The 22,881-nt window shown below is 41.3% G+C and overlaps 1 protein-coding gene across 5 annotated transcripts in view; it reads right to left on the reverse strand.

Annotated features, from left to right (window-relative positions):
* Positions 1-5,268: 5,268 nt before the first annotated feature.
* The window catches only part of LOC309584915 (kinesin-like protein KIF16B), a 171,854-nt gene continuing 154,241 nt past the window's right edge, over positions 5,269-22,881 (reverse strand). For all 5 annotated transcript variants that reach the window (XM_082301249.1, XM_082301248.1, XM_082301250.1 and 2 more), the window contains one exon: positions 5,269-6,546. In XM_082301249.1, the coding sequence (XP_082157375.1) occupies positions 6,388-6,546 (159 nt within the window). In that variant the 3' untranslated portion in view covers positions 5,269-6,387. The remainder of the gene's footprint in view (positions 6,547-22,881) is intronic.

Raw genomic sequence — 22,881 nt, forward strand, 5'->3', positions numbered from 1 at the left:
GTGTTTATGGATAAAAATGTGCCATGGTTTGTTTTTTCAGCAGTAGACCATTGCCTTCTCTCCTGTTGAACTCAGTGAGAAAAACGGGTGATTTCATACATACATCATTAGTTTCCATAGAACAATTCTTGAAGCTCTCATTATCAGTAGGTTCTTTTTGCACCTGTTATCAGCATGCTCCTCTGCACCATGGAAAGGAGTACTTTGGAACCCATACATCTCCTAGGTATTCACATTTGGGAAAAAAAACCAACCATGATGTAGAAGTCCTGAAAACACACTGATTTCCCAGGTAGAACAACAACAACATCAACAACAATTTTCACCTGCTCATTTTTGAGATTCTGACTTTTGTAATTCCCAATACCAAAAATCAAGAACATTTATTTTTGCAGAACACAACTAAAATGTGATTTCAATTGATGATCTTTGATCCATGCCTTTAAGGAAACAGACAAACAGATTACTAGAGGTTATCCTTGTCTCAAGGTAACACTAAAACAAGTTAATATGGACAAAATACACTGTTGGGCAAGGATGGTGACAAGAGGCAGAGTCCCAGAAAGACCTAAACAAGACAGTAACATTAAGTAGAAGGCTCTCTCCCCTCAGAAACATTGTTTGAAGAAAGGCTCATGTCAGACATTAATAACAATGGAAAAGAATGTAGGAATGATCATGAAAAAGTACAATAACACCCCAAAAAGCTGTAGTGTGCAAGACCTTTGAAGGCTCAGATCTAAAAAGATCAAAACTGCATGTTGCACTTCGCAACAGAAGATCAGAACAAGTTATCAGAAGATGATAACTACCATTTGTCATATAATAAAGGGTTTGCTTTCTCTTCAGCTCTTCCCAGCACATTCTTATAAACCATTTGTAAAACAAGACTACAGAATGGAAGTAATTGAAAACTTACAAAGAATGTGAACAAGCCACCCAGACAAACTGTTATGAGATGATAGAAAAAGCTATCAAAAGAAACTGAGAAGGACTTTGAAAGAGTCTGTAAACTTTTTTCTTCTATTTCTTTTTCTGAGACTGGTTTCAAAAAACAACCAACAAAATGCTGCCAGAATTCTGTGTGAGTGAAAAAGCTGTGCTACGTGCTCCAATGTCTGCATGACTTTGGAGAGAAGTGTCAGTATTGATAAAGAAAACAAGGTAGTAAAGAAGAAAAAAGATACAGGGTTTCCCATAGTGTCACTTGCATTTTTGCTTCTAAGGCTTGTTACACATTGCAGACATGAGGCTAAAGCTTATGAACCAAAATCTTGCCTCCATTTTGTCAAACATTAATGTTCTCCCTTAATATGGCATCCCCACACATTCCTTTTAAAACTGTTTTTGAAACTCAAAAAGAAAAGTATTGTTTGTGATCAGGTATTTTCAGCCAGTTGGATGACCTCTTTTATGGATTTAACTGCACTAGACAGGTGGCATAAGGAAGTTTACCTATTTCCCACAAAATTCATTTTCAGGTCACAGTTCACTTTCCCTACCTGTTTCTTTCTCAAGTTGCACCAGGGGAATCTAGATTAGATATTAAGAAAGATTTCTTTGCTGAAAGGGTAGTCTGGCATTGGAACAGGCTGCCTAGGGAAATGGCGGAACCACCAGCCTTTGAAATGTTCAAATAATGCATGGATGTGGCCCCTGGGGACATGGTTTATTGGTGACACAGTAGCACTGGGTTAATGGCTGGACTTGATGACCTTAGAGGCCTTTTCCAATCTTAATTGATTACATTTTATGAAATTTTTGTTCCTAATCAACTTTGTTTTCATTGTACTAGGAAAAAAAGCTACATCTACAGCAGCATGCTGGTCTGCCACCAATTATAACAAATCTCTTAAAATAATATAACAACAATTTCAAAAAGTGGCAGAACCCAGTACATTAAAAATTCACTTTACAGCTTTGCCAAGAAATATATACAGACTTCAAGCCTTTAACTGGACCAGGGCCTGTACAACTGCATAGATCTTAATTGCTCATGAAGCCTTTCCTGCAAAGGAACATCTATTTCCCATTATGAGGTTGAAAGCCAAAAAAATGTTGCTCTTTAGCTTATCAAACATTTTTTTTTTTCCAGAATCTAATGAAACACAGAGAAAATAAACCCAGGGGTGGACTAAGAAACTTGCTACATTAAAAATAATTTATTTTTTCCAATTTGGGGGCTTTTGTGAGCTGGGACCATATAAAATTTCAAGCTTTATCACAGTCTAATACAACCCTATTTCTCATTCCCACCTATACGAGCAAGGAGATTGCCAGGAGCCATTTATCAGCAGGGCTTTGAGGGCTGCTCAACCTTTTGCCTATGAGCAGCAGCATATTCAGGGGAAAAGCACTTCTAGTTAAAGGAGCGGAGGGTCAAGACCAACAAGAAGGCTTTGCTCAAAGATTTTTTGCATTTTGATCATATTGTTATGCAGGAAAAAAAGCCAAGCACCACCCCCACTGTGCTTTTTGGCCTTTTTTTGTGCAATCCTATTGATGAAAAACTGCTGTAGGCTCAGCAAGGATATGAGCCAAGTGGTTTGGTGACTTTTAAGGAGGCATGATTTCAGTTGCATGGGTGTGATGGCCCCATTATAGTAAAGTAATTAAACACACACTTTGCTTGAAATATATATAGGACTTATACTTAAGTTAGGTTTTACTTAAGAACATTTTTCAACTACTGAGGCATTTTGAAAAAAAAAACCACCCTGAAAATAACTTTCAAAATGTTGTTGGAAGTGTCAGTATGTTGAAAATAAAATTCATGGAGAATTTTAGAGCCTGAGAATATCTACAGAGATGTGCAATTGGAACATCTTGAAAATGGCTAGCAATCTCAACATGCATTTCAGCTTCTATTGAAAGCTTCTCCTGAAGTCTGGGTTTAGAGACTGTAGGTTATAAACAGCCATTGTATTTTTTATGATGCAATTATTCAAAGATGCCTCCTAGCTTAGCATGAGTTTGCCATCATTGATTAAATTGTGGATACCAGTGAAAGATAGGTAAGGTGGGAAAAGCTGGTAGCCTGGGGTTGTGGTCCTAATCGCATGCTTACATTCAAAACTCTGTAGCTTTTAACTTGATGACATTTAAATAGAGTGATTAACAGACCTTTACTTTGTTACTTGCAATGTACACATTTAACACTGCAGGTCAGATAAACGAGATAAAACATAAATTAACATCTTATCGACAGGTTTACACCACCAGAGCATCTGGTCCTCCCTGAATAAATTTGTACTGTAGACAGGAATCCAGTACAAGTCTTCTTTTAAATTCAAGTGGGAAAACATTAATATTCAAAATTTTCACTTGACTTAACTATCGTTTTTCTTGAACAGGTTCTCCAAATCCAAAGTGACACAAAATACTTACCTCTAGGAGTCCTATTTGCTTTTGCCTTTCCACAACCAGCATTCACCATGTGGTGCGATGGAGATTTGCTTGGCGCACCAGTAGTTCTTCAGGAAAGACAACTGCAGGAAATGGGTTTATCTGTGCAGCAGATAAAGCAGTTTGCCATTTTTTGGCCTGCTAGAAGTGGCACACAGGAAATAATGCTCTACAGTTACGCAAAATAATTTTTCTAAAGACTCTGAGGCATTAATTCTTTATCATACTTCATTGCAATGAGGTAGGAAGGGGAACAGGCCAAGAAAGGAGGAGAAACAGAATAGTCACTGGCTTTGAAGTGATATTTAGGGTCATTTATCATCCTAAATTTTTGCCTCTGAAGCACTCATATGGGCCTCAGAGCAAGACAGCCACATGCACTTACCGATCTCCCATTAACCTGCCGCCAACACCAAACTCCAGTTACTCAGCTCACCATAGGAACCCAGCAAGCACCCAATTTCCACTTTCTGATTTGGGAAGCACAAGCAAAGCCAAATAGCAGAATGAAGAAGGAAGGGAAGACACAGATTTGTGGTCATGGGGAGGAAATGTGCACAGAGAGCCCTGGGAGAGCTTTGAGAGGTGTAATACAGGCACTAGGCAGAGCAAGGATCATGAGGCTGGGTCCCTGTTAGTGATCAAGCACAGGCAAAGTTAGTGCTCCAGTGCATGAGGGAGTCCAGGAACATCCAGGACCCAGTGAAAAAGAACAGTTTGATAATCAAAGAGGTTTGATAGGAACGCTTAGCTTCCCAATCAAAGGTATTGAGATACCTAAGTCAGCTAGAGTCAGATAGTGTCAGACTTATTCAAAGGCAATAAATCCTACCCTGCTGATAATAGGGCTTAAAAATCTTACCCAAACTTTTGTTTTCCCTGAAATGAATCAAAATAATAAAAATACTCTCAAAATTTCAATCATCCATTCTAATATTTTCTTTCTTTTTCTTTTTTGATTTTAATTAGAGATGCTTATTGTGGCAGACTATGCTTAGTAATGGAATCCAGTTATCTTTATACATCATCATAGAATCATAGAAGGGCCTGGTTTGGAAGGGACCTTAAAAGTCCTCTAGTTCCAATGCCCCTGCCACAGGCAGGGACACCTTCCACTAGATCAGGTTTCTCACAGCCCCATCCAGCCTGGCCTTAAACATCTCCAGTGAAGAGGCTGCCCACAGCTTCTCTGGACAACTTGTGCCTGTGCCTCACCACCCTTATAGTCAAGAATTTCTTCCTAATATCTAATAAAAACAGCTTAAGGCCATTCCCACTATCCCTGCATGCCCTTGTCCCTCTCCATGCTTCCTGCTGGCTCCCTGTAGGTATGGGATGGGGTTCTAGAAGGTCTTCCCAGGCCACCAGATTTGTCAGGCATGATTTGCCTTTAGTGAAGGCATACTAGCAGTCACCAATCACCAAATTATTTACCATAAGCCTTAGCACAGTTTCCAAAATGACCTGCTCCATAATCTTGCCAGGCACTGAGGCAAGACTGACTGGCCTGTAGTTCCCTGGGTCTTCTTCATTTCCCTTTTTAAAAATGAGGGTTATGTTTCCCCTTTTCAAGTCAGTGGGAACTTCACCAGAGTGCCATCACTTCTTAAATATGATGGATAGTGCCCTTAGCCACTTCCTTGGCCAGTTCCCCCAGGACCATGAATGTATCATATTAAATGTAAAACACCACTGTTCCTGTAATTTAGGTCATGAAATAAAAATGCCACCAGTGTTGTTACTTTAGGTTTTAATAATAATTTTCTATGACATTAAGTATTTTGATTACCACAACTTACCAGCAGTCAATGATGTCAACTCAGAAAAAAATGCTTCACACTCTGAACAAATGGCACACAAAACTTACTTTTTATTATGCATTTTAATAACTGGGAGTCATTCAATTCTGATTTTTATACAACCAATTACACATTACCATGTATACATACTCAATTTCAGTCATAGTGTATACATATTTTTGGATCTGCAGCAATATAAAATGAGTTCTACTTGTATATACATGTGCAAGTCTGAATAAGTCCTGAGTAATTTTAAAGTACTATTATTTAAATCCTGCAAATTTTAACTGATGCAAATAAACATCAGATTTTACAACTATTGTGAAGAAGGTATTTAAAAAACAATATATAGCACTTTGCATCAGCTTTATGCATAGCTATGAGTTCTGTACAGTGCAGAGTTTCTATTTACAGTCTGAATGATTATGAAATCTGAAAAGATGCTGACCATGTTCTTCAGTAACTACTGCTTCCTTTGCTTCTTTATTAATGGTGGGTGATTTGTTCTGCCTCCAAACAACCAAGCATGGAAGACTTTGAGAGGCTTTAAATTATATTCTTCCTGCTGCATGTATTTTTGTAAGCATTCAGGTTACCCAGGCCCTTTAATTCTTCTGAGAAAAACTATACAGTTATACAGTGAAATAGTTAAACTGTGTATCTGGAAGGGAAAGAAAATGAAACAACAGTGGAGTATGAGCATTACCTTAAACATGTTACTTCTATAAAGAAACAAAAGAGGAACTGTTCTTTAAGGAACAGCTTGGACAGAAACCAAAAGGCTGCTTAGAAACCCTCTGTCAGCCTGACACAGTGCCATGGTAAACATGAGATGCTCTGCAACGGCCAGAACAAATTATCTGAGCAAATGGGAAGGAAGCACTGCTGCCAAGGAGGGGATCCAAGCTCATCACAAGAGTCAGAATCTTTGTACAGTATTAACAGAACAACTTACACAAAAATGTCTGTATACCTCATGCCAGGAGAATGCAAGCACTAACTTGAGAGCTGGTGAAGGACACATGATAGTGTGGGGGTGTAGCTGTCTCTAATTGGTGCTGTTTGGATGCAACTTTCCAGGTATGGAGGAGACACTTTTTTTTCTTTTCCTTATTCCTCTCGCACAAAAGTGAAGGCATCACTCCAACCATACTCCTCCAGCATAAGGATCCTGGCATAAAACTTAGCTGGTCCCATGGCTGCTGTAGTCAAAAACACCTTTCCTGAAGAAGGGTGAGAATTCACAGATGGTGTATTTTGACAACGTTAGCCCCACTTTATCAATGTGCAGTGGAGATGATGGAGACTTCAGCATTGCAGAGAAAAAGCTCCTGAGGTATTTCTGTGGAATGAAACGTAAAATGTCATAAGGTTTACTTGATCAAATTGACTACAATGACTTTGACAAATTAAATGAACAGCAAAAGCCCCAAAAAGATCTCCATGGGCCGTGAATAGTCCTTTCAATAACCCTCAGCATTTAAATCCATTTATAAAACAGTCTACTGAAATGTCTGTATTAGGCTCAGGAAAAGCAGAAAAGAAGTATTTTCCACTTCCTTCCTACATCCAGCTTAGCAACTCTTTTATTCTGTGGTTGTGTGGTGTGATGCTTCCTGGTTTATTCTGCAGTCATGTAATGCTTTCTGCTAATCATGACATGCTGATACGGTTGTCTAGCATTACCAAACACTACAGCAGGTGCAAACCTCAAATCCATTCTGCAGGACATTCACTACATATGGACACAAAAGGACTTAAAAAATCTTTCCCTCATGAAGCTTCCACAATCCTTGCATTGAATGGGATTTGTTTTGATGAAGGCTATCTGCAGAAAGATTTGCATGAATTCTGTATTATGTCAGAACCTACCAGCATCTTTTCACTGAGCTGCCCTTAAAATTTCTTTTCCTTTTTTTTTTTTTTAAAGTCTTACAAATGAGAAGCATGTGGCAGATCCTTCCCTTCCCTTCCCTTCCCTTCCCTTCCCTTCCCTTCCCTTCCCTTCCCTTCCCTTCCCTTCCCTTCCCTTCCCTTCCCTTCCCTTCCCTTCCCTTCCCTTCCCTTCCCTAGTTAATATTCACCAACTACTGTGCAACTTGCAGTCACATTTGTACCTAGAGAAATTGGGGGATGTACATTAACACAGTTAGTTTTCACAAACCTGACAAAGCTTCCATCATATGTGGGTTCATTTATCATGACTTAGTAACTAAAAACTTTTGAACAAATGCTCTAGGTAAAAGATTTGATCTGACAGATGCTAAAAATACATCCAGTGTCACCCAAACACCTGCAAGGGAAATCTCATCTGGAGCACAAACTCCTTTTCTGTACTACAGACTGATTACAGACAGATACCTTTCAAATCATTCACTAGTCTTGGATTACATGGGAAATATATTTGCAAGAGAGAGAAGCACTTTCTCCTCTGAAGAACACAAGATTTAGTTATTTGAATGCAGTGGCTTTGGGGTCATGGAAGTGGTTTGTTCAGGAAACTGTCCTAATTATTCAGTCATTTCTGAAGAAGAATTCCTCCAAACTGTAACAACCTGCTATGTATTTAAGAAACCAGCTGTTTTAGTATCACAGAAAGAAGGAAAACAAACAAAGAGAGCAAACAAAAAAAAGCAGCTGCAACAAAAACAATTCTCTTGGCAGAAATGGTGACATTTTCTATTTTATTCAGATCTGCCAAAAGTTGTATTAATGTTCATGAGAAAGTTCATTACAAAAATGCCTTCAAGATGAACTCCAATAAACTAAGATGTAATTCAAAGTGAGAAACAGATGTCGTTATCAACATTTTTCATAGTTAGTTCTCAAACAAGGATTCTTTACAAAAAGTCCCAAACCAGTAATGCCTGAAGGATGAATATGGTAGAAAATCAAATGTAGAACATGTCATTCTGTTAGAGTTTTAGCACTGTGCTGAAAAACTACTGCAGTAACTCCAGTTTATGACTACCAAAGGCTCAAAGGTACCAAAATATCTCACTGGACACATCATAAGACCTACTGCATTCACCTTGGTATGTATGGCCAGATAATTGACTGTCATGTCTTTTCTGTAAAGCCATTACTCATTGTTTTGGCATGATAGTTCTAATGGCAAAGTAAAAAATCTCTCTGCTCTAAGTAATACACTAGGAACAGCAGGTACACTTCTTTTCCACATCTGTGCTCCAGAGCTGATGAGTGAATATCACAGTTTCTTTGAACATGAAAAAGATCCTTGGGAAAATGGCAGCATGCAGACCCTACCAGATAATAATGGAATTAATTTTGTATGACGGTTTCCTACCTAAGGCTTGACATTATGTGCTCTTCAACAACCACCTCTGAACAAATCAGCCCTCTTATAAAACCCAGATCTGCATTTGCCTTGTTTGCAATGCTGATATGTTAATATAGCCCAGAGCTGCTGTGCCCTTGACACAAAGAAGCTGTTGCTTCTTTAAAGTACAGGCTGCTCTGCCCAAAGACGCTGGCTGGGATTGTTCCCTTGTAGTAAGGAAACAGTGACTAATGGCAGAAGCGCTCACATCACAAGCATCAATCAAAGAGCTGTGGCAGAGTACTACAGGAGAAGGTTGTTCTGTCCTGTTGGCTGCAATGGACAGTGAAGTGTAAGAAAGTGACAGGAGAAAACGAAGAGTGCTCCCTACTAATGAACGGAAAGATGCTTCCCAAATTCAGATGTGACAAGGAGAGGATGAGGGTCCCAGCAAGCTGGAAGAGGGGCAGGAGCACATCAACACCAAATGCCAGAAAGGACAAAAAGGTCCTTACAGATCCAGAAGGGATTCCGCATGCATTTCGTTGCAGCCCAGGAGGCCACTGCAAGCAGCTGGAGTAGGAGCAAGGCTGGATGAAAGGATCTCCTCTGCCAGCACTCAGTGGGCAGGAGGAGAGCTGTTTTCAAATCTTTTGTATTAAAATCCATTTCCAGCAGCAGATACAATTTTTCTCTATTTACAGAACTGTTTTGATGTGTCCTTGAAAAAAAATTTCTTAGCAGAGACTGGCAAGCTCAGGATACCTTCATAGGTCCAAATTTTATACAAATTAATGACATTATTTCCTACTGACAGCAACATTGGCCCTGGCATGCAAAGCACTGTGTTACAGCTACTAGGTTTGCATGATTATCTAGGAAAGAAAAAACTAGTTAACTGCCAAAATATTCCAACACGCTTGGTTTTATTACTCATTTTTGTTTGTTAAGACTCTGGCCATTTGTTCTGGATTATTTAGTCTGGTAAATCAGTGTTCTTCCAAATGCACTTTGGAGTTTCATTTCACTAATAGCATTTGACCTGCTATGCTGCTGGTTTGCTGGAAAATATCCTAATGATACGTTTGTAAACGTCTCAGTGTGAGGGCACAGGACCCTGGCACTGTAACAGACATGTAAAATGGGCAACTTACACATCAATCATGTTGGTTGTTCTGGCTAAACACACTCAGGAACACCAGTTTAGAGACTGGAAATACTCTTCACATGTACAAAACAAAGATAGAAAGCCAGGTTAAAAAAATAATCCAAAATAGGAAAAGCAGTGGTGTTTGCCTTCTCTGAAGGCAATACAACCTTCACGCCCTGTAACTTAAAATTTATGACAGCTGTACCTGAAAGTTTTAACTTTGCAAATGAAACAAAACTGGAGGAAGTGGTATGAGGCCCAAAGGTTCTTCTTTCTTTACCTAGTCTGAGTTTTCCTTCTCTTTTAATTATGTGAATAGCAAAATGGAAACCATTTAAAATGCTTAAAAATGCTTAAAAATCATTTTAATAGGGTTCACCTTTTTAGCAGTAGGCCAGCATTCATCTTATGCTTAATTCATCAGCACAACAAAGTCATTCTAATGATTTTTGCACTACTTTGTGATGTGGGGACTTCATAATTTTATACATTTTAATGTAAAGCCATAACTTAATTTAAAGTTATTAAAGTTATTACAATCAAAAATCTTTTCTGAAATTTTAAAGTCTTCTTATCATCCTTTCAATTGTGGCATATTAAAGAGGAATTCAGTTCAGTGACATTGTTCTCCTAATCCATTACTAATAGTGATAGCCTCAGAGACCAATAGCAGAGCTTAGCAAGAACTGGATTTTTTCATTAAAATTTGGTGTGTTTAAAAACTCATCAACTCTGGTACTTTCAGAAACTGAAAACACTTTGAGCTTTTGCTTTCATACTGCTATTTCTAGCAATTTCCTCAAAAAAGTCAGTGCTTAAAATACTTAAGAAGTTATGTTTTAAAATCAGCATTAGAAATACCACCTGCTAATATATGCCAGAGCTGAAAGCACCAGAAAGCTTAGTAAGATAAACCTTACAAGGCTTTGGGGACTTTTTGAGACAATAGCTTCTCTTCTTTGAGACAATACCACCTTTTCAACACCTGCATGTTAATTTGACAGTCAAAAGCTTTACCACAAGATCACAAAAGGTCACTGGTGACAGAGGTGGGACTAATTAACTTGCTCATCTAACTTCTAACATAGGCTCCTCTCTCCCTCTAATATAGATGCTAGTTCCTCTCAGCACCAATCACATAATTATTCCATTGACTAGTGTTAAGTGCTGCAGGCTTTAAATCAGATCTTGATTTGAATTATTCACAGACCAAAGCATACACAGGTATCACAGCTTTTTTCTAGAGTACATGAATCCGATTACCAAAAAAACCCTCAAAACCAGACAGATTGAAGCATATTCCCTGACTCTAAAAAATCACATTATGTTGTAATTAGGTATTTGCAAAGTCAGATCTCCCCAAGAAAGACTCTACCCCAAAGCAAGCAGACAGGCACATGATTCACTTCCAATCTGTGATCACAAAAACAAGGATCTGTGTAAAAGACAAGGCATGTAAAAGGAGCCTGCTGGAATGCAGAAATGGGAAGACGTGTCCTTCTGCATTTGTCTCCTAAAAAATTGTTGGGCACCTGTAAAGGAAAATCAACATTTGGAGATCCTTCTCCAAATTAACCAACTTTCTCTCTTTTGGACACTTCAATTGATGAGTTGAAAAGAAAAAAATTACTTCCAAGGTGGTTTTTCAAAATATTAAATACTGCAGAAGTGCCAGCTATTGTCTCTAACTACATCCTACAGACAAAAATAAGGCTGGGCTGAAATGGTACTGACAAGTGTTGGTGTCCCACAGAGACTTCAGGTTGGCGAAAGGCCCTGCCTAAGGAGATGCTTTATACAGAATATGACAAGAAAATATACAAGTTACCAAGAAAAATAGGATTCAAACTTCTCATTGGATTTGCTTCTTCCTTGTGGTTTTGTTTGTTGTTTTTTTGGGGGGTTTTTTTTGATTTTTTGAGCGGTTTTTACTGGCAAAAAAGAATTAAGACTCTGTACAGGGAGATAAGTTAGGATTGGAATGCAGAAGATGGGAACTCTTAGGAAAAGGGCTGCAAGCTAAGCCAGCTCTGCTTCATCCAGGACATGCACCACATCTCAATCACCACCCAGGACTAGATTATCTGGGTTAGGTATGGAAGACAAGGACAGCCATTAGCCATAGCATAGAAAATTCATTTAGAAACTGAGTCCCAAGGGAGCAAGTTTTCTCATGCAAAATATTCTGACACTAAATGCCAAAGCACATTCAAGTTGTCCAAACTGAAGTGTTTTGGAGGCAGTGATCCCAGCAGGCTTCTCCTACAGTCTGCAAGTATAGCTCTGCGGGTCACAGGTCAGTCCACCCCAGTTAAGTTTCCCTCTTATGTCTTCCACTCAAACCATCTACCCTTCCCTCCGGGACTACCTAAGGCTAAACTGGGTGTTGGAGGTTAGGATTCTTCCTTTTTTTTTTATTTCTCCCAGGGAATTTTTCTCGTATTTGTTGCTTAAGAGATGGGAACGATGATACTTAAGAGACAAAAGACGTGGCCAGGATGGGGAGGATGGGGGAAGGGGTGCAGTTGGCTGCAGTCTTTTAGCCGGGGGGGTTTCTCTTAGGAAGGGCAGAGATGCTTTGAGACTTGGTTGGGGGCCAAGGGCTGGGTTCAGCTCTTGCTTTCTCTCTCTGGGATTGGAGGAGAGACAGTCGTGGTCTTGGTGCTGGACTGCCGCTGCAGGGAGAATTTGCTGCTACTATGGAGTTTTGTCCTTTTACTGCTTCTCCTTACTGTGGGTGAGCCTCTCTTCACAAGAGCGGTCATTGAACTGGGACCTTTTCAATACCCAATCTCACTGGGAGGAACCTTCACTATCTGCTTGGGTGCCTCAGGAGAAACCCGGGACCCTGACCCCCTCCCCCTCTCCAGAGGGAGCATCTCCCGGCTGTTTGCAGGAGCCCGGCTGCCACTGCCCAGCCCCGCTGTTTTCTGCCTCTGCTTCGGGTTTGTTTTTTTTTTTTTTTTGCTACACTTTAACTCGACACCCCGTGTCCGCCCGAACACCTGCTGTTCCTGCCACCCCTTCGGGGTTATTGCTACACTTCATTTGCCGCCCCAGCTCACCTAACCTCTGCTGTTCCAGCTGGCCGAGGTTACTGTTACAGTCCAGCTCACCACCTGGAGAGGCACTGAGACCGGCTGCTCCCCGTGCGTTTTGCAAAGGGAGCCACCTCCCCTTTTCCCTGTCGCCTCAGTCGCCATTGTCATGTGGAGAGGAGGCTGAGCTCGCACCCCCTACAGCTGCGGAGTAATCATTGCACCCGCCCTGCCCGGCTGGGAGCCACCAGCGCCGCTGCCGGCTGTGAGTGGAACTGCACCGAAGGGGAAACAACGACTGAGATTTCTGGTTTTGTTATTGTTGCTGCTCTCATTGTTTGTTTGACTTATGTATACCTTACTATATACTATATACTATATTTTTTTTTTCCTAGTAAAGAACTGTTACTCTTTTCCCTTATCTTTGCCTGAAAGCCCCTTGATTTCAAAATTAGAATAATTTGGAGAGAAGGGGTTCATATTCCCCATTCCAGGAAGGTTCCTGCCTTCCTTGGCAGACACCTGGCTTTTAAACCAAGACACTGGGGCAATAGGACTGAGTAATTGCTAGCTTAATGCTCTGATAGGTCTCCCCATAGTTTCAGATCCATTTCTGGATTTATTAAATTTGAGCAAGCAGGGAAAGAATTTGCAGATAGCAGGACTATAGAATATGCGGTACCAGTGCTTTGGAGGACAGCAGTCCAAAAGGATGGGGGACTGTACCAGACTACAACTAATATCTTCACTTCCACCAATTCCAAATTTAGATCAATTCTCCTGATGCCATGAAGATTTTTTTGCCTTTTCTTTTATACCCCTGTTATATCTTTTTTACAACTTCAGTATTCTTAGTGCTTTTTCTCTACATTCTTGGACTTGTTTGTCAAGCTAAGAGACTAAACATTTTAGAAGCTTCGTAGCTAGGGATCAGTGTGCCCCAGACCCCAAGGTCCTCTCCAGAACATATTCTGTAAACCAAGATAGAACCATCCAGGGGAAGGCTCCTTGGGGAGGGGGGCTCACTTGAGCCTCTCACTGGGGAATCTTTGAGAGATATTCTAATTAGTAAAACCTATAATGTTATACACAATCTTTCCGAGGGGGTATTCGGCGGGTTGCATTTCAATGCACATGACCTGGACGTGTGCACCTATGGATCCTTAAAATAAATACCAAGGTAAAATCCCTTTTGCCCTTCTAACCGTGTATGACTCTTGATTTTAAGACCAAGAAAAGGCATCACTCCACTCACCAGATATAACTTGCTCAGAAACATTTTGGTCTTTTGTGGCTGTTTTCTTTTTCTAATAAAGAAAACATGAAGCTTCAATTTTTTTCCCCAACACCTTGGCATATATTGCAAGATATTATAAAGCAGATTTGAGTAAAGTACATGAGCAGAACAGCATGTGATATTCAATATCCGAAGTGATATTTCAGGCCCCTCAGAAGTACCTAATGTCACCTGTGGATCTGAACACATTAATCTCCTGCACATATCCTTAGGTCATTTTGTGCAGTTGTGATTTCAGAGCAATGGAAAAAAGACTTACTGCCTGGGAGACTACCTGGTGCCTAAAGTATCTTATTTCTGTAGAAAAACTTGGGAGAGAAAACTTCTATAATTATGACAGGAACACCTGGCCCATTATCTTTTGCTGAAAGACCAGAATGGCTGGGTTCTCCTCACAAAATACCCTGCAGAATTAGACACTGTCAAACCTGTGCAAAGCTTCCTTGAGTAGCAAAAGCTGACAACTGCCTACAGAACATGTCTGTCCCTGGTGCCAGAGACCTTGCTCAAGCTGCGGACAATTTGTATATACACTTTTTAGGAGAATAAAGACAGATCCACGTTCGAAAATGGCAAGTCACCACTGCAATAGTCACATTGATGCCGGATGATTTTTTGCCTTTTTTCTTTTATATATTCTCTGCATTCTTTACACACGTATTTGTAGCTTTGTAGCCTATTACTGCATTTGTAGCTAGTTTTCCCAGTACTTTTCCCTGCCCTGATAGGCAGAAAGACAAAACATATTCCAAAGCCCCTATCCTATCTTGGTTCTCCTTAGGAACCAAGGCCAAAAAACAGCTCTTCAAGACATATTTTTCATAAACAAGTTCAGTTTCCATCTAAGGGGGGAGGACTTAGAAGGGGCTTGAACTGGGCAGGAATTGCATCACCATTTGTGCTCCTAATTGGTGATTTTTATCAATTATGCTCATTTGCTAAACTTATAAAAACTGTATTCACCCCGTGGGGGTGGGCTTTTGTGGACATTTTCCGTATCTGCCCCTGGAGGCCTCCAATAAAGACCAGGCTTTACATTACCTCCTATACTTATCTCAAAAGTGTGTGTTGTTTCATTTATAGGTTCTTAAGGCATCAACATCATATTAAAAGGAGGGGAGTTATTTGCTTCAGGTTGGCAGGCATTAATTAGCCTCATAGCTGGATAAACACAAACCAGGAATCAAGGATTGGCTCATTTTAATCAAACCCTTCCTGCTCACTTTGATTAGTTCTAATCAGAAGTGAGGCTTTTTACAGGTAATGCCTAGTAGTCAGCCCATAAATAAATAAATAAATAAATAAATAAATAGACTGAGAACAGCCCAATCAGTATTACCTTACCCTGTGTTTTTGGCATGTCTTACAAGTCTACATAAAACTCCAACACCCACACCAATTTTCATCTAAAACAAATTCTACGCTGCAAGTTTCCCTTAACAGAAATAATGCAAGTAGGCATATTATGCTAGGTCACTTTTTTTTTTAATTTACTAGCAAATATCTTTGCAATTTGACTATGACAGTCAAACTCTTAACTTGTTGGACTGAAGCTGTTAGCTAAGAAGCTACACGGGAGGAGATGAGATTGAAAGCTCCTACCAAAAATGTAATGTAGCTCTGTCCTGGGATAATCTATAATGTTATTGTATTCCATATCTACCTGCAGCCCCCCCAAATTGTTACTGTATCTTTAAGACCCTACAAATGAGAACCCTGCATGTGGATGGGTTGTTATCATGAGTGTTTTTTAAATTGTCGCTCTTAGGCGCCTTCCAGTTCTTTTGCTATGTGGTATTTACTTTGCAGGCTACCTGGTCTTTGTTCAGGCAAAGGCTTTCCTTCTCTTTTTGGGTTCACTTTTTGGGTTTTTTCCTCGGCTCAGAGAGTTAGCCATTTTGAGCTGCCTTGGGGCAAATTCCACCGGCACCCAAGTGTTGCCACTGAGCCCCACTCCAGTCCAAGCTGCTCCAACTTGTCAATGGTGCCTGGCCAAAGAGGACCACAAGTCGTCCCAGCCCAGATGCCTTGCCTTGCCTGCCCTGTCGTCTCTTGCTGCAAGGAATTTGAAGTCCCTCCCTGAGTTCTAGCCCTTGGTCTGGAGAATACCAATCTGACCTCCAGATGTCAGGGAGATAAGCAGAGTGAGGATGGGCATGGGAGCAAGACTGACACCACCTTTCCCTCTGTCATTCAAACTATGCGCTTGGGTGCAGAGCGTCATCTTGGGGAATGGGGGATGTCCCCAGCATTTTCGTGTTTCTCTCCATTCTCACGAGACATGGCAATTTTGTATATAGCAGTTATTTACCATTATTTTTTGTCTGTTGCTGTTCTGCTTGTTAGTAAACTGTTATTTCTTCACTTATCTAATAGTATCTCATTCCTTATGGGTGGGAAGGGATTGTTTGAACCCTTAAGGGGAGACAACTCTTTCCATAGTGTTGTGCTTTAAAATTGTCTCAAACCAAGACAAATTTGGTGCCCAACTTAATGGGGAAAAGAGAGAAAGTGAAAAAATAACATTCTTGTCCTGAAGACCTTGTATTGGGTACAAGACTCACTGGGCACCATGCTGCCCACCTTAATAATGGTTTTCTGGCACTTAGGTATGTATACTTATCCATAGATACTGACAATTCTGCCCCAGGTATATATATATCTTTTTCACATCAGGGACACAAACCAGGATTGCTGTGTTGATATACTCTGTGACAATAACACATGAAAAGATAACATCAGAGGCAACGAGAGTTATTATTGGGGATGTGTATTCTCTGCTCTTTTCCTGTCCTGATCTCAGCTGCCTCTTTTGGGAGTTTATTAATAACCGCACCCAGCCAGTTGCAGGAAAAGCAGGGGATAGTTTTTCCCAGCCTTTTATGTCCTTCTCTCCCTTCAGGTCTGGCATGAACATTTCGAGAATGTTCAGTAGCCTCTGGATGTTAAAGACACCACATTTTTGTTTTTAATTCTGTTATCTCTCCTCTATATGGCCTACAGCATGTTTAAAATCAGAGCTGAGATTTCCAGAGAGGTTGTTCAGAGATGCACCCCAGTAGTGGAAAATTCTGAGTGGTGTGGGATGTGGGAGGATGTAGGCCAAGCCCTGAAGGAATTCTCTGCCCTGATAGTTTGGAACTTTCCCCCGAAAAAATTCAGAATCCAGCTGAGGTGAAGTAATACCTGAAAAAAAGTTGTGATGACAGATCTAAAGAGAAGAAGGTGCAAGGTGCTGGGCCCTAGTTAATGCTTATCACACACTGCTCGTACAGCAGCAGGTACAGCCAGAGAGGCAGGAGAACAAATCAGCAGACACCCTGGTCAGTCGGGCTGCAGTTAAACCAGAAGGGCAGCCTAGCTAATAGCAATTGCTGCTGTCCACAGACAGAAATCTAAAACCAAATCCATTTGCACGATGAATGACGACAGGGAGCCAGGACTCTCACAGCCAGCAGATGAATGAGAAATAATTACTGAGTCTTTGTCCTTAGAAAGTCTTCACAATCTGAGAAAAGATCTCACCTGACAGCCCAATGAGTCTATATTAAGTTGGTTGATCTGAGTCTGGGACAGCACAGGCAATGGTAGAATTTTGGACAGCACTGAAGCAAGGCACTTGGGATTCCTGTCATATGATGTGAGTATTGATCAGGGAACCACAGGGAGACCTGAAGCTCTCAGCCTCTGAACGCTGCTTTTAACAAGTCTGAAGGACAGGTACCTTTGCCCAGAAGACCTCCAGCTGCAGCAAGGCCTTTGGAAGACCACAAGCAAGGAACCCAATGCTTGCAAGAACTGGATGTGATGGAGATCCTTCTCTCATATGACAACCAAACCACTAAGAGTCCAGACCTGGTAAAAGGTACAACACTGATGTGGCTCAAACTCTCATGACTAGAGACACAAGCTTATGTCCTAGCACCACTGCGGTGGATTGAGGAGGACGAGACAATGGGTGCTCTGACAAGGAGGTTTCAAGTGTATGAAGACCCTGTACATGGCTCATCAGAAGCCCAAATGTCATCTGTGGAAAAAGACCTGACGGAGCGTATGTGGAAACTGGAAGACAAGATTGCAGAGACCCATCAGAAACTCAGCAAGAAGCTTAAGGAGGGCCTTCTCCAAGCCTTGTCAGTACAAACCAGAGCCCCCGTTATCAGAAGCAGACATCCCCCAGCTAGGGAGAGGGGGTACACCCCACAAGCTCACCTGTGGTTCTTTCTGTGTGAGTATGAGGAAAACATGAGAAGATGGGATGGAAAGTCCACTTCTGTCCTGGCAGCACAGGTGCATAAACTGAAGGAGGAAACTAGCAGAGGGAGTTCCACCAGAATGAATGTAGCTCCAGTTTCCCAAGACCAAGCTGCTAGGTATAACAGAGCAGAGGATGATAGGTCTGAACCCCTTGAAGGGACCTCCAGAAGGTATGCCCAGGAAAGAAACAATAGTCAGGACTAAAAGAGCCAGATAGAGGCCAGAGAAAATCAGGTCTATTGGACTGTGTGGATCTGATGGCCTGGTACACCAGAACCACAAGAATACCAGGTTGACACTGACGCACTGTACTTCAATACCATCAGGACACGTGGGAGCAGAACCCATTTCTGTTGCTGGGGTGACATGGCAGGAGTTGACTCTGTTGGCAGCTGAGGTGAGCTTAAATGGAAAAGAGTGGAAGAAACACCCTACTGTGACTGGTCCAGACTGTGTATTCTTGGCATGGATTTCCTCAGGAGTGGTTATTTCAAAGACCCAGAAGGATTCAGGTGGGCTTTTGGGATAGCTGCTGTGGAGGCAGAGGGAATTAGACAGTTGAACACTTTTCCTGGTCTCTCAGAGGACCCTTCTGCAGTAGGACTCCTGAGGGTGGAAGAAGAGCAGGAACCAATTGCCACCACTACAATACATCATAGGCAATACCACACCGAGATTCTGAGATTCCCATACATAAGATGATCCATGAACTAGAGAGCCAGGGAATGGTCAGTAGACTCATTCACCCTTTAAAAGCCCATATGGCCTGTGCATAAGTCTGATGAGGAATGGAGCCTAACATGGTCTAAATGAAGTTACACCACCACTGAGTGCTGCCATGCCGGACATGCTTGAAATTCAGTATGAGCCAGAGTCCAAGGCAGCAAAGTGATGCCCCTATTGATACTGCTAATGCATTTTTCTCCATTCCTCTAGTAGCAGAGTGCAGGCCACCCTATGCAGTGAGTTAAGAGAGCTACTGAAGGACAAGATGGATCCAGTCAGATTGCAGAGCTGGAAGCCATCCAGCTGGCTTTGGACATCATTGAGCAAGAGAAGTGGCCAACGCTCTACCTCCACAATGACTTGTGGATGGTAGCAAACGCTCTGTGGGGGTAGCTGGAAAGGTGGAAAAAGGCCAACTGGCAGCATAGTAGAAAACCAATCTGGGTGGCAAGGCATCGCTACCCGGGTAGAGAAGCTGACAGTGCAAGTCCATCATGTGGATGCCCACGTGCCTAAGCGTCAAGACAAATGAGGAGCACCACAACAATGAACAGTGGATTGAACTGCCAAAATGAAGGTGTCAGGTAAACCTGGATTGGCAACACAAGGGGTAGTTGTTCCTAGCTGGTGGGCCCATTAGGGAAGAGATGTGACATACCGATGGGTTCATGACTGAGGGGTGGACTTAACCACACATGCCATAGCTCAGGTTATCCATGGTTGTGAGATGTGTGATGCAATCAGGCCAAGAGGGTGAAGCCCCTGTGGTATGAGGGGCAGTGGTCCAAACGTAAGTATGGGGAGGCCTAGCAGACTGATTACATCACATTGCTGCAAACCTGCCAAGGCAAGCACTACGTACTCACAAGGGTAGAAGCAACTACTGGATGGCTGGAGACACACTCCATGCCTCACACCACTTTCAAGAACACCATCCTGGGCCTTGAGCAAGTACCAGGAGGCATGGTACCCCTACAAGAATTGAGTCAGACAACAGGACTCATTTCAAGAACAGCCTTATAAACACCTGGGCTAGGGAATATAGTATTGAATGGGGGTACCACATTCCTTATCATGCACCAGCTGCAGCTAAAGTTGAGCAGTGCAATGAACTTAAAAACAACACTGAAGGCAAGGGATGGCGGGACTATCAAGCAGTGGGATCTGCATTTAGCAGAGGCTACATGGTTAGTTAACAACAGAGATTCCACTAACTGAGCTGGCCCTGCCCAATCCAAACCCCTGTGTACAGCAGACACTAGGACTATAGCAGCAATGACTATGAAGTCCCTGTTGTGCATATGAGAGGTATGTTAGGAAAGACCATTTGGATTAATTCTGCCTTGAGCAAAGGCAAACCCATCTGTGAGATTGTTTTTGCTCAAGGACCTGGTTACTCTTGGTGGGTTACGCAGAAGGATGGGAAAACACATTGTGTACCTCAGGGGGATTCGACTTTGGGTGAGAACAGCCTGTAAGGTTGGAATGTACCATTGGTTGCTGAATGTCACTGCCACTGCATATTTTAATTACCAAGGACAATGAGAATGGACTTCTCCAGTCATATCAGTCATGGACGCAATGAACTCTGTCCATATCCTGGGGGATGGTCAGTGACCACTGAAATAATTGTATTTGTATATAGTTATATGTAGATATGTATAGATATATGTGTTTACAGTTGAAATGTATTAATTTGGGCATTAATGAGATGATATGGGATAAGGGCTGGAATGTCCTGGGGTAATCCATAATATTATTGTATTCCATATCTGTCTGCGCCCCCCAATGTTGTTACTGTATCATAAGACCTACCAAAATGGGAACCTTGTGTGTGGAGGGGTTGTCATCGTGGGTGCTTTTAAAACTGTCACTCTCAGTCAGCTTCCAGTTTTTTTGCTACAGGGTATTCACTTTCTGGGCTATCTGGTCCTTGTTTAGGCAAAGGCTTTCCTTCCCTTTTTGGGTTCTCTTTTCATTTTTTTTCCCTCAGCTCAGAGAGTTAGCAGTTTCGAGCTGCCTAGGGGCAAATTCCACAAGCACCCACCATACAGCACTCCTTTGGGCATGTTTAGAGGTACCTAAATGACTTTGGAACTAAGCAGGTAAAAATCAAGCTTCTTTAAGCAGCTAAATTGCACTAAAAAATACCAGGACTTACAATTTTAGCCTCTTGGGAAAGTCTCTCTATGTTTTTCATGCACAGCGTAACGCAGATTCCTTGAATCAGAGTTAGTTTCCTCCAAAGCTGTACAGGTGAAGCAGATTTTACCTCTACATCTCCAGAAGTGCTTGAGTGCCACTAAAATTTAATTTTACCCAAGGTGGTACTTAAATTTACTCAAATTCATATACCTTTTTGCATTTTCTTAATGTGCAAGCATTCTGAGAGATGCCAGTTATGATTAAAGGTGAAACTGCTCTCTCAGGTTTTCAAAACCCAAACTATTCATTATAGGTATTTGGAGCATTTTTCTGTGCAAATCTAATGGCATGAGCACACTATGCTGAATTACTATTATGCCACATCAATTGAATTAACTTCTGAAGTCAGTCTACATCCCAAATTACAATCTTACTCTGCCTAAAATTAATTTAAAATCTACAGGACTTAATATTTCTTACAATGTCTGCATGCTAAAAGCTTACATTTATTGGCTTTAGGCAGCTCCAATGAAAACTGAATTGTAGGCTGGCAGGGAAGCAAAAAAAAAAAGGCAGCAAGGGCTATGATTTACAGGTGGTCTATCAGTGTGAGTCTTCTTTGGGAAGTGAATGGCCATACTGAAAAGGACCAAAACAGACCTGATTAATGAAGGAAACCAATCTTTTCTCCAGAGCACAAGTCAAAACAAGTCTTGTCAAAATTTATTCAGAAAGAACAACAGGATTGAATTTAGCACACATCCCTGGGCCAGTAGCGACAGTGTGCCATCCGCTGGAGTGGGCTTGGCAAACACCTACCAAACAACTTGACACACATCACCCTCTGCTTCCTCTGGTGAAATCACATGCCAGAGGATGACTGATATGCTTGTTTTGGAAACAGGTAGCACCAAATTCAACCCAGTCTCCTTGGCTGAGCACTCCTTTTATTCATCTGCCCACATCTGTATGTGCAGAGCCATTACTGGAGATGGCGATGAATATACACAACTTCAAAACTTCATTTGTAGGAGGATGTTGGGAAATTTATTCCGTCCTGACAGCAAAACACACTAGGATGTGGCGCTAAACTGGGGCTCAAACTATATGCTGTCACATTTTCTAAACTTACTAAATCATGATAAACATACCTCCTTATTTTCTGATACACTGAAATATCTAAAAAGGAGAGAGAAAAATAAAAAGGCATCCAAATTGCAAATCCTATTTAATTCTTTGGTTGTAATGGAGATAAACATTTGATCACAAAAGATCATTTTTTGAGGTAGGGACCTGAAGCTATACACCTAAAGAAAAAAACCACCAAAATTCTTCTAAAGGGGTACATATATTATGCCAAGTTACCTCTAGAAAACTCTGCAGAGCAAGAGCTTCAGACCTGATCTTGAATTCGGCCCAGAGTTTGAGCAAATGAGACCACACTTACCATTCCTTTTGCATCCAGTAGCCTGTCAAACCAGAGCTTAAAATTAACTCATCCAGAAAATAACCTCAGGCTTTTGTTCCTTCTAAATTAACATCTTTACCATGTGTTTCTATTACAAGAATAATATCTTGCATTGCTGTGGGCTAGCTGAAGGTCTACGGTATTTAATCAAAGTAACATTTTATTGGTATGGGATCAATGGCTGACCTATGCAAAGTTCTGCTTCTTTGTATCTAGTGACTGTAGCCAATAAGTAAAATAAATTTTATTTATTCATTTTTTGAAGTCAACAGGGTCCCACACAAGAAGCAGAACCACCCAAAAAAAGATTAAATGC

This window comes from Coloeus monedula (genome assembly GCF_965178545.1).
Source record: "Coloeus monedula genome assembly, chromosome: 2".
In the NCBI taxonomy this organism is placed as follows: domain Eukaryota; kingdom Metazoa; phylum Chordata; class Aves; order Passeriformes; family Corvidae; genus Coloeus; species Coloeus monedula.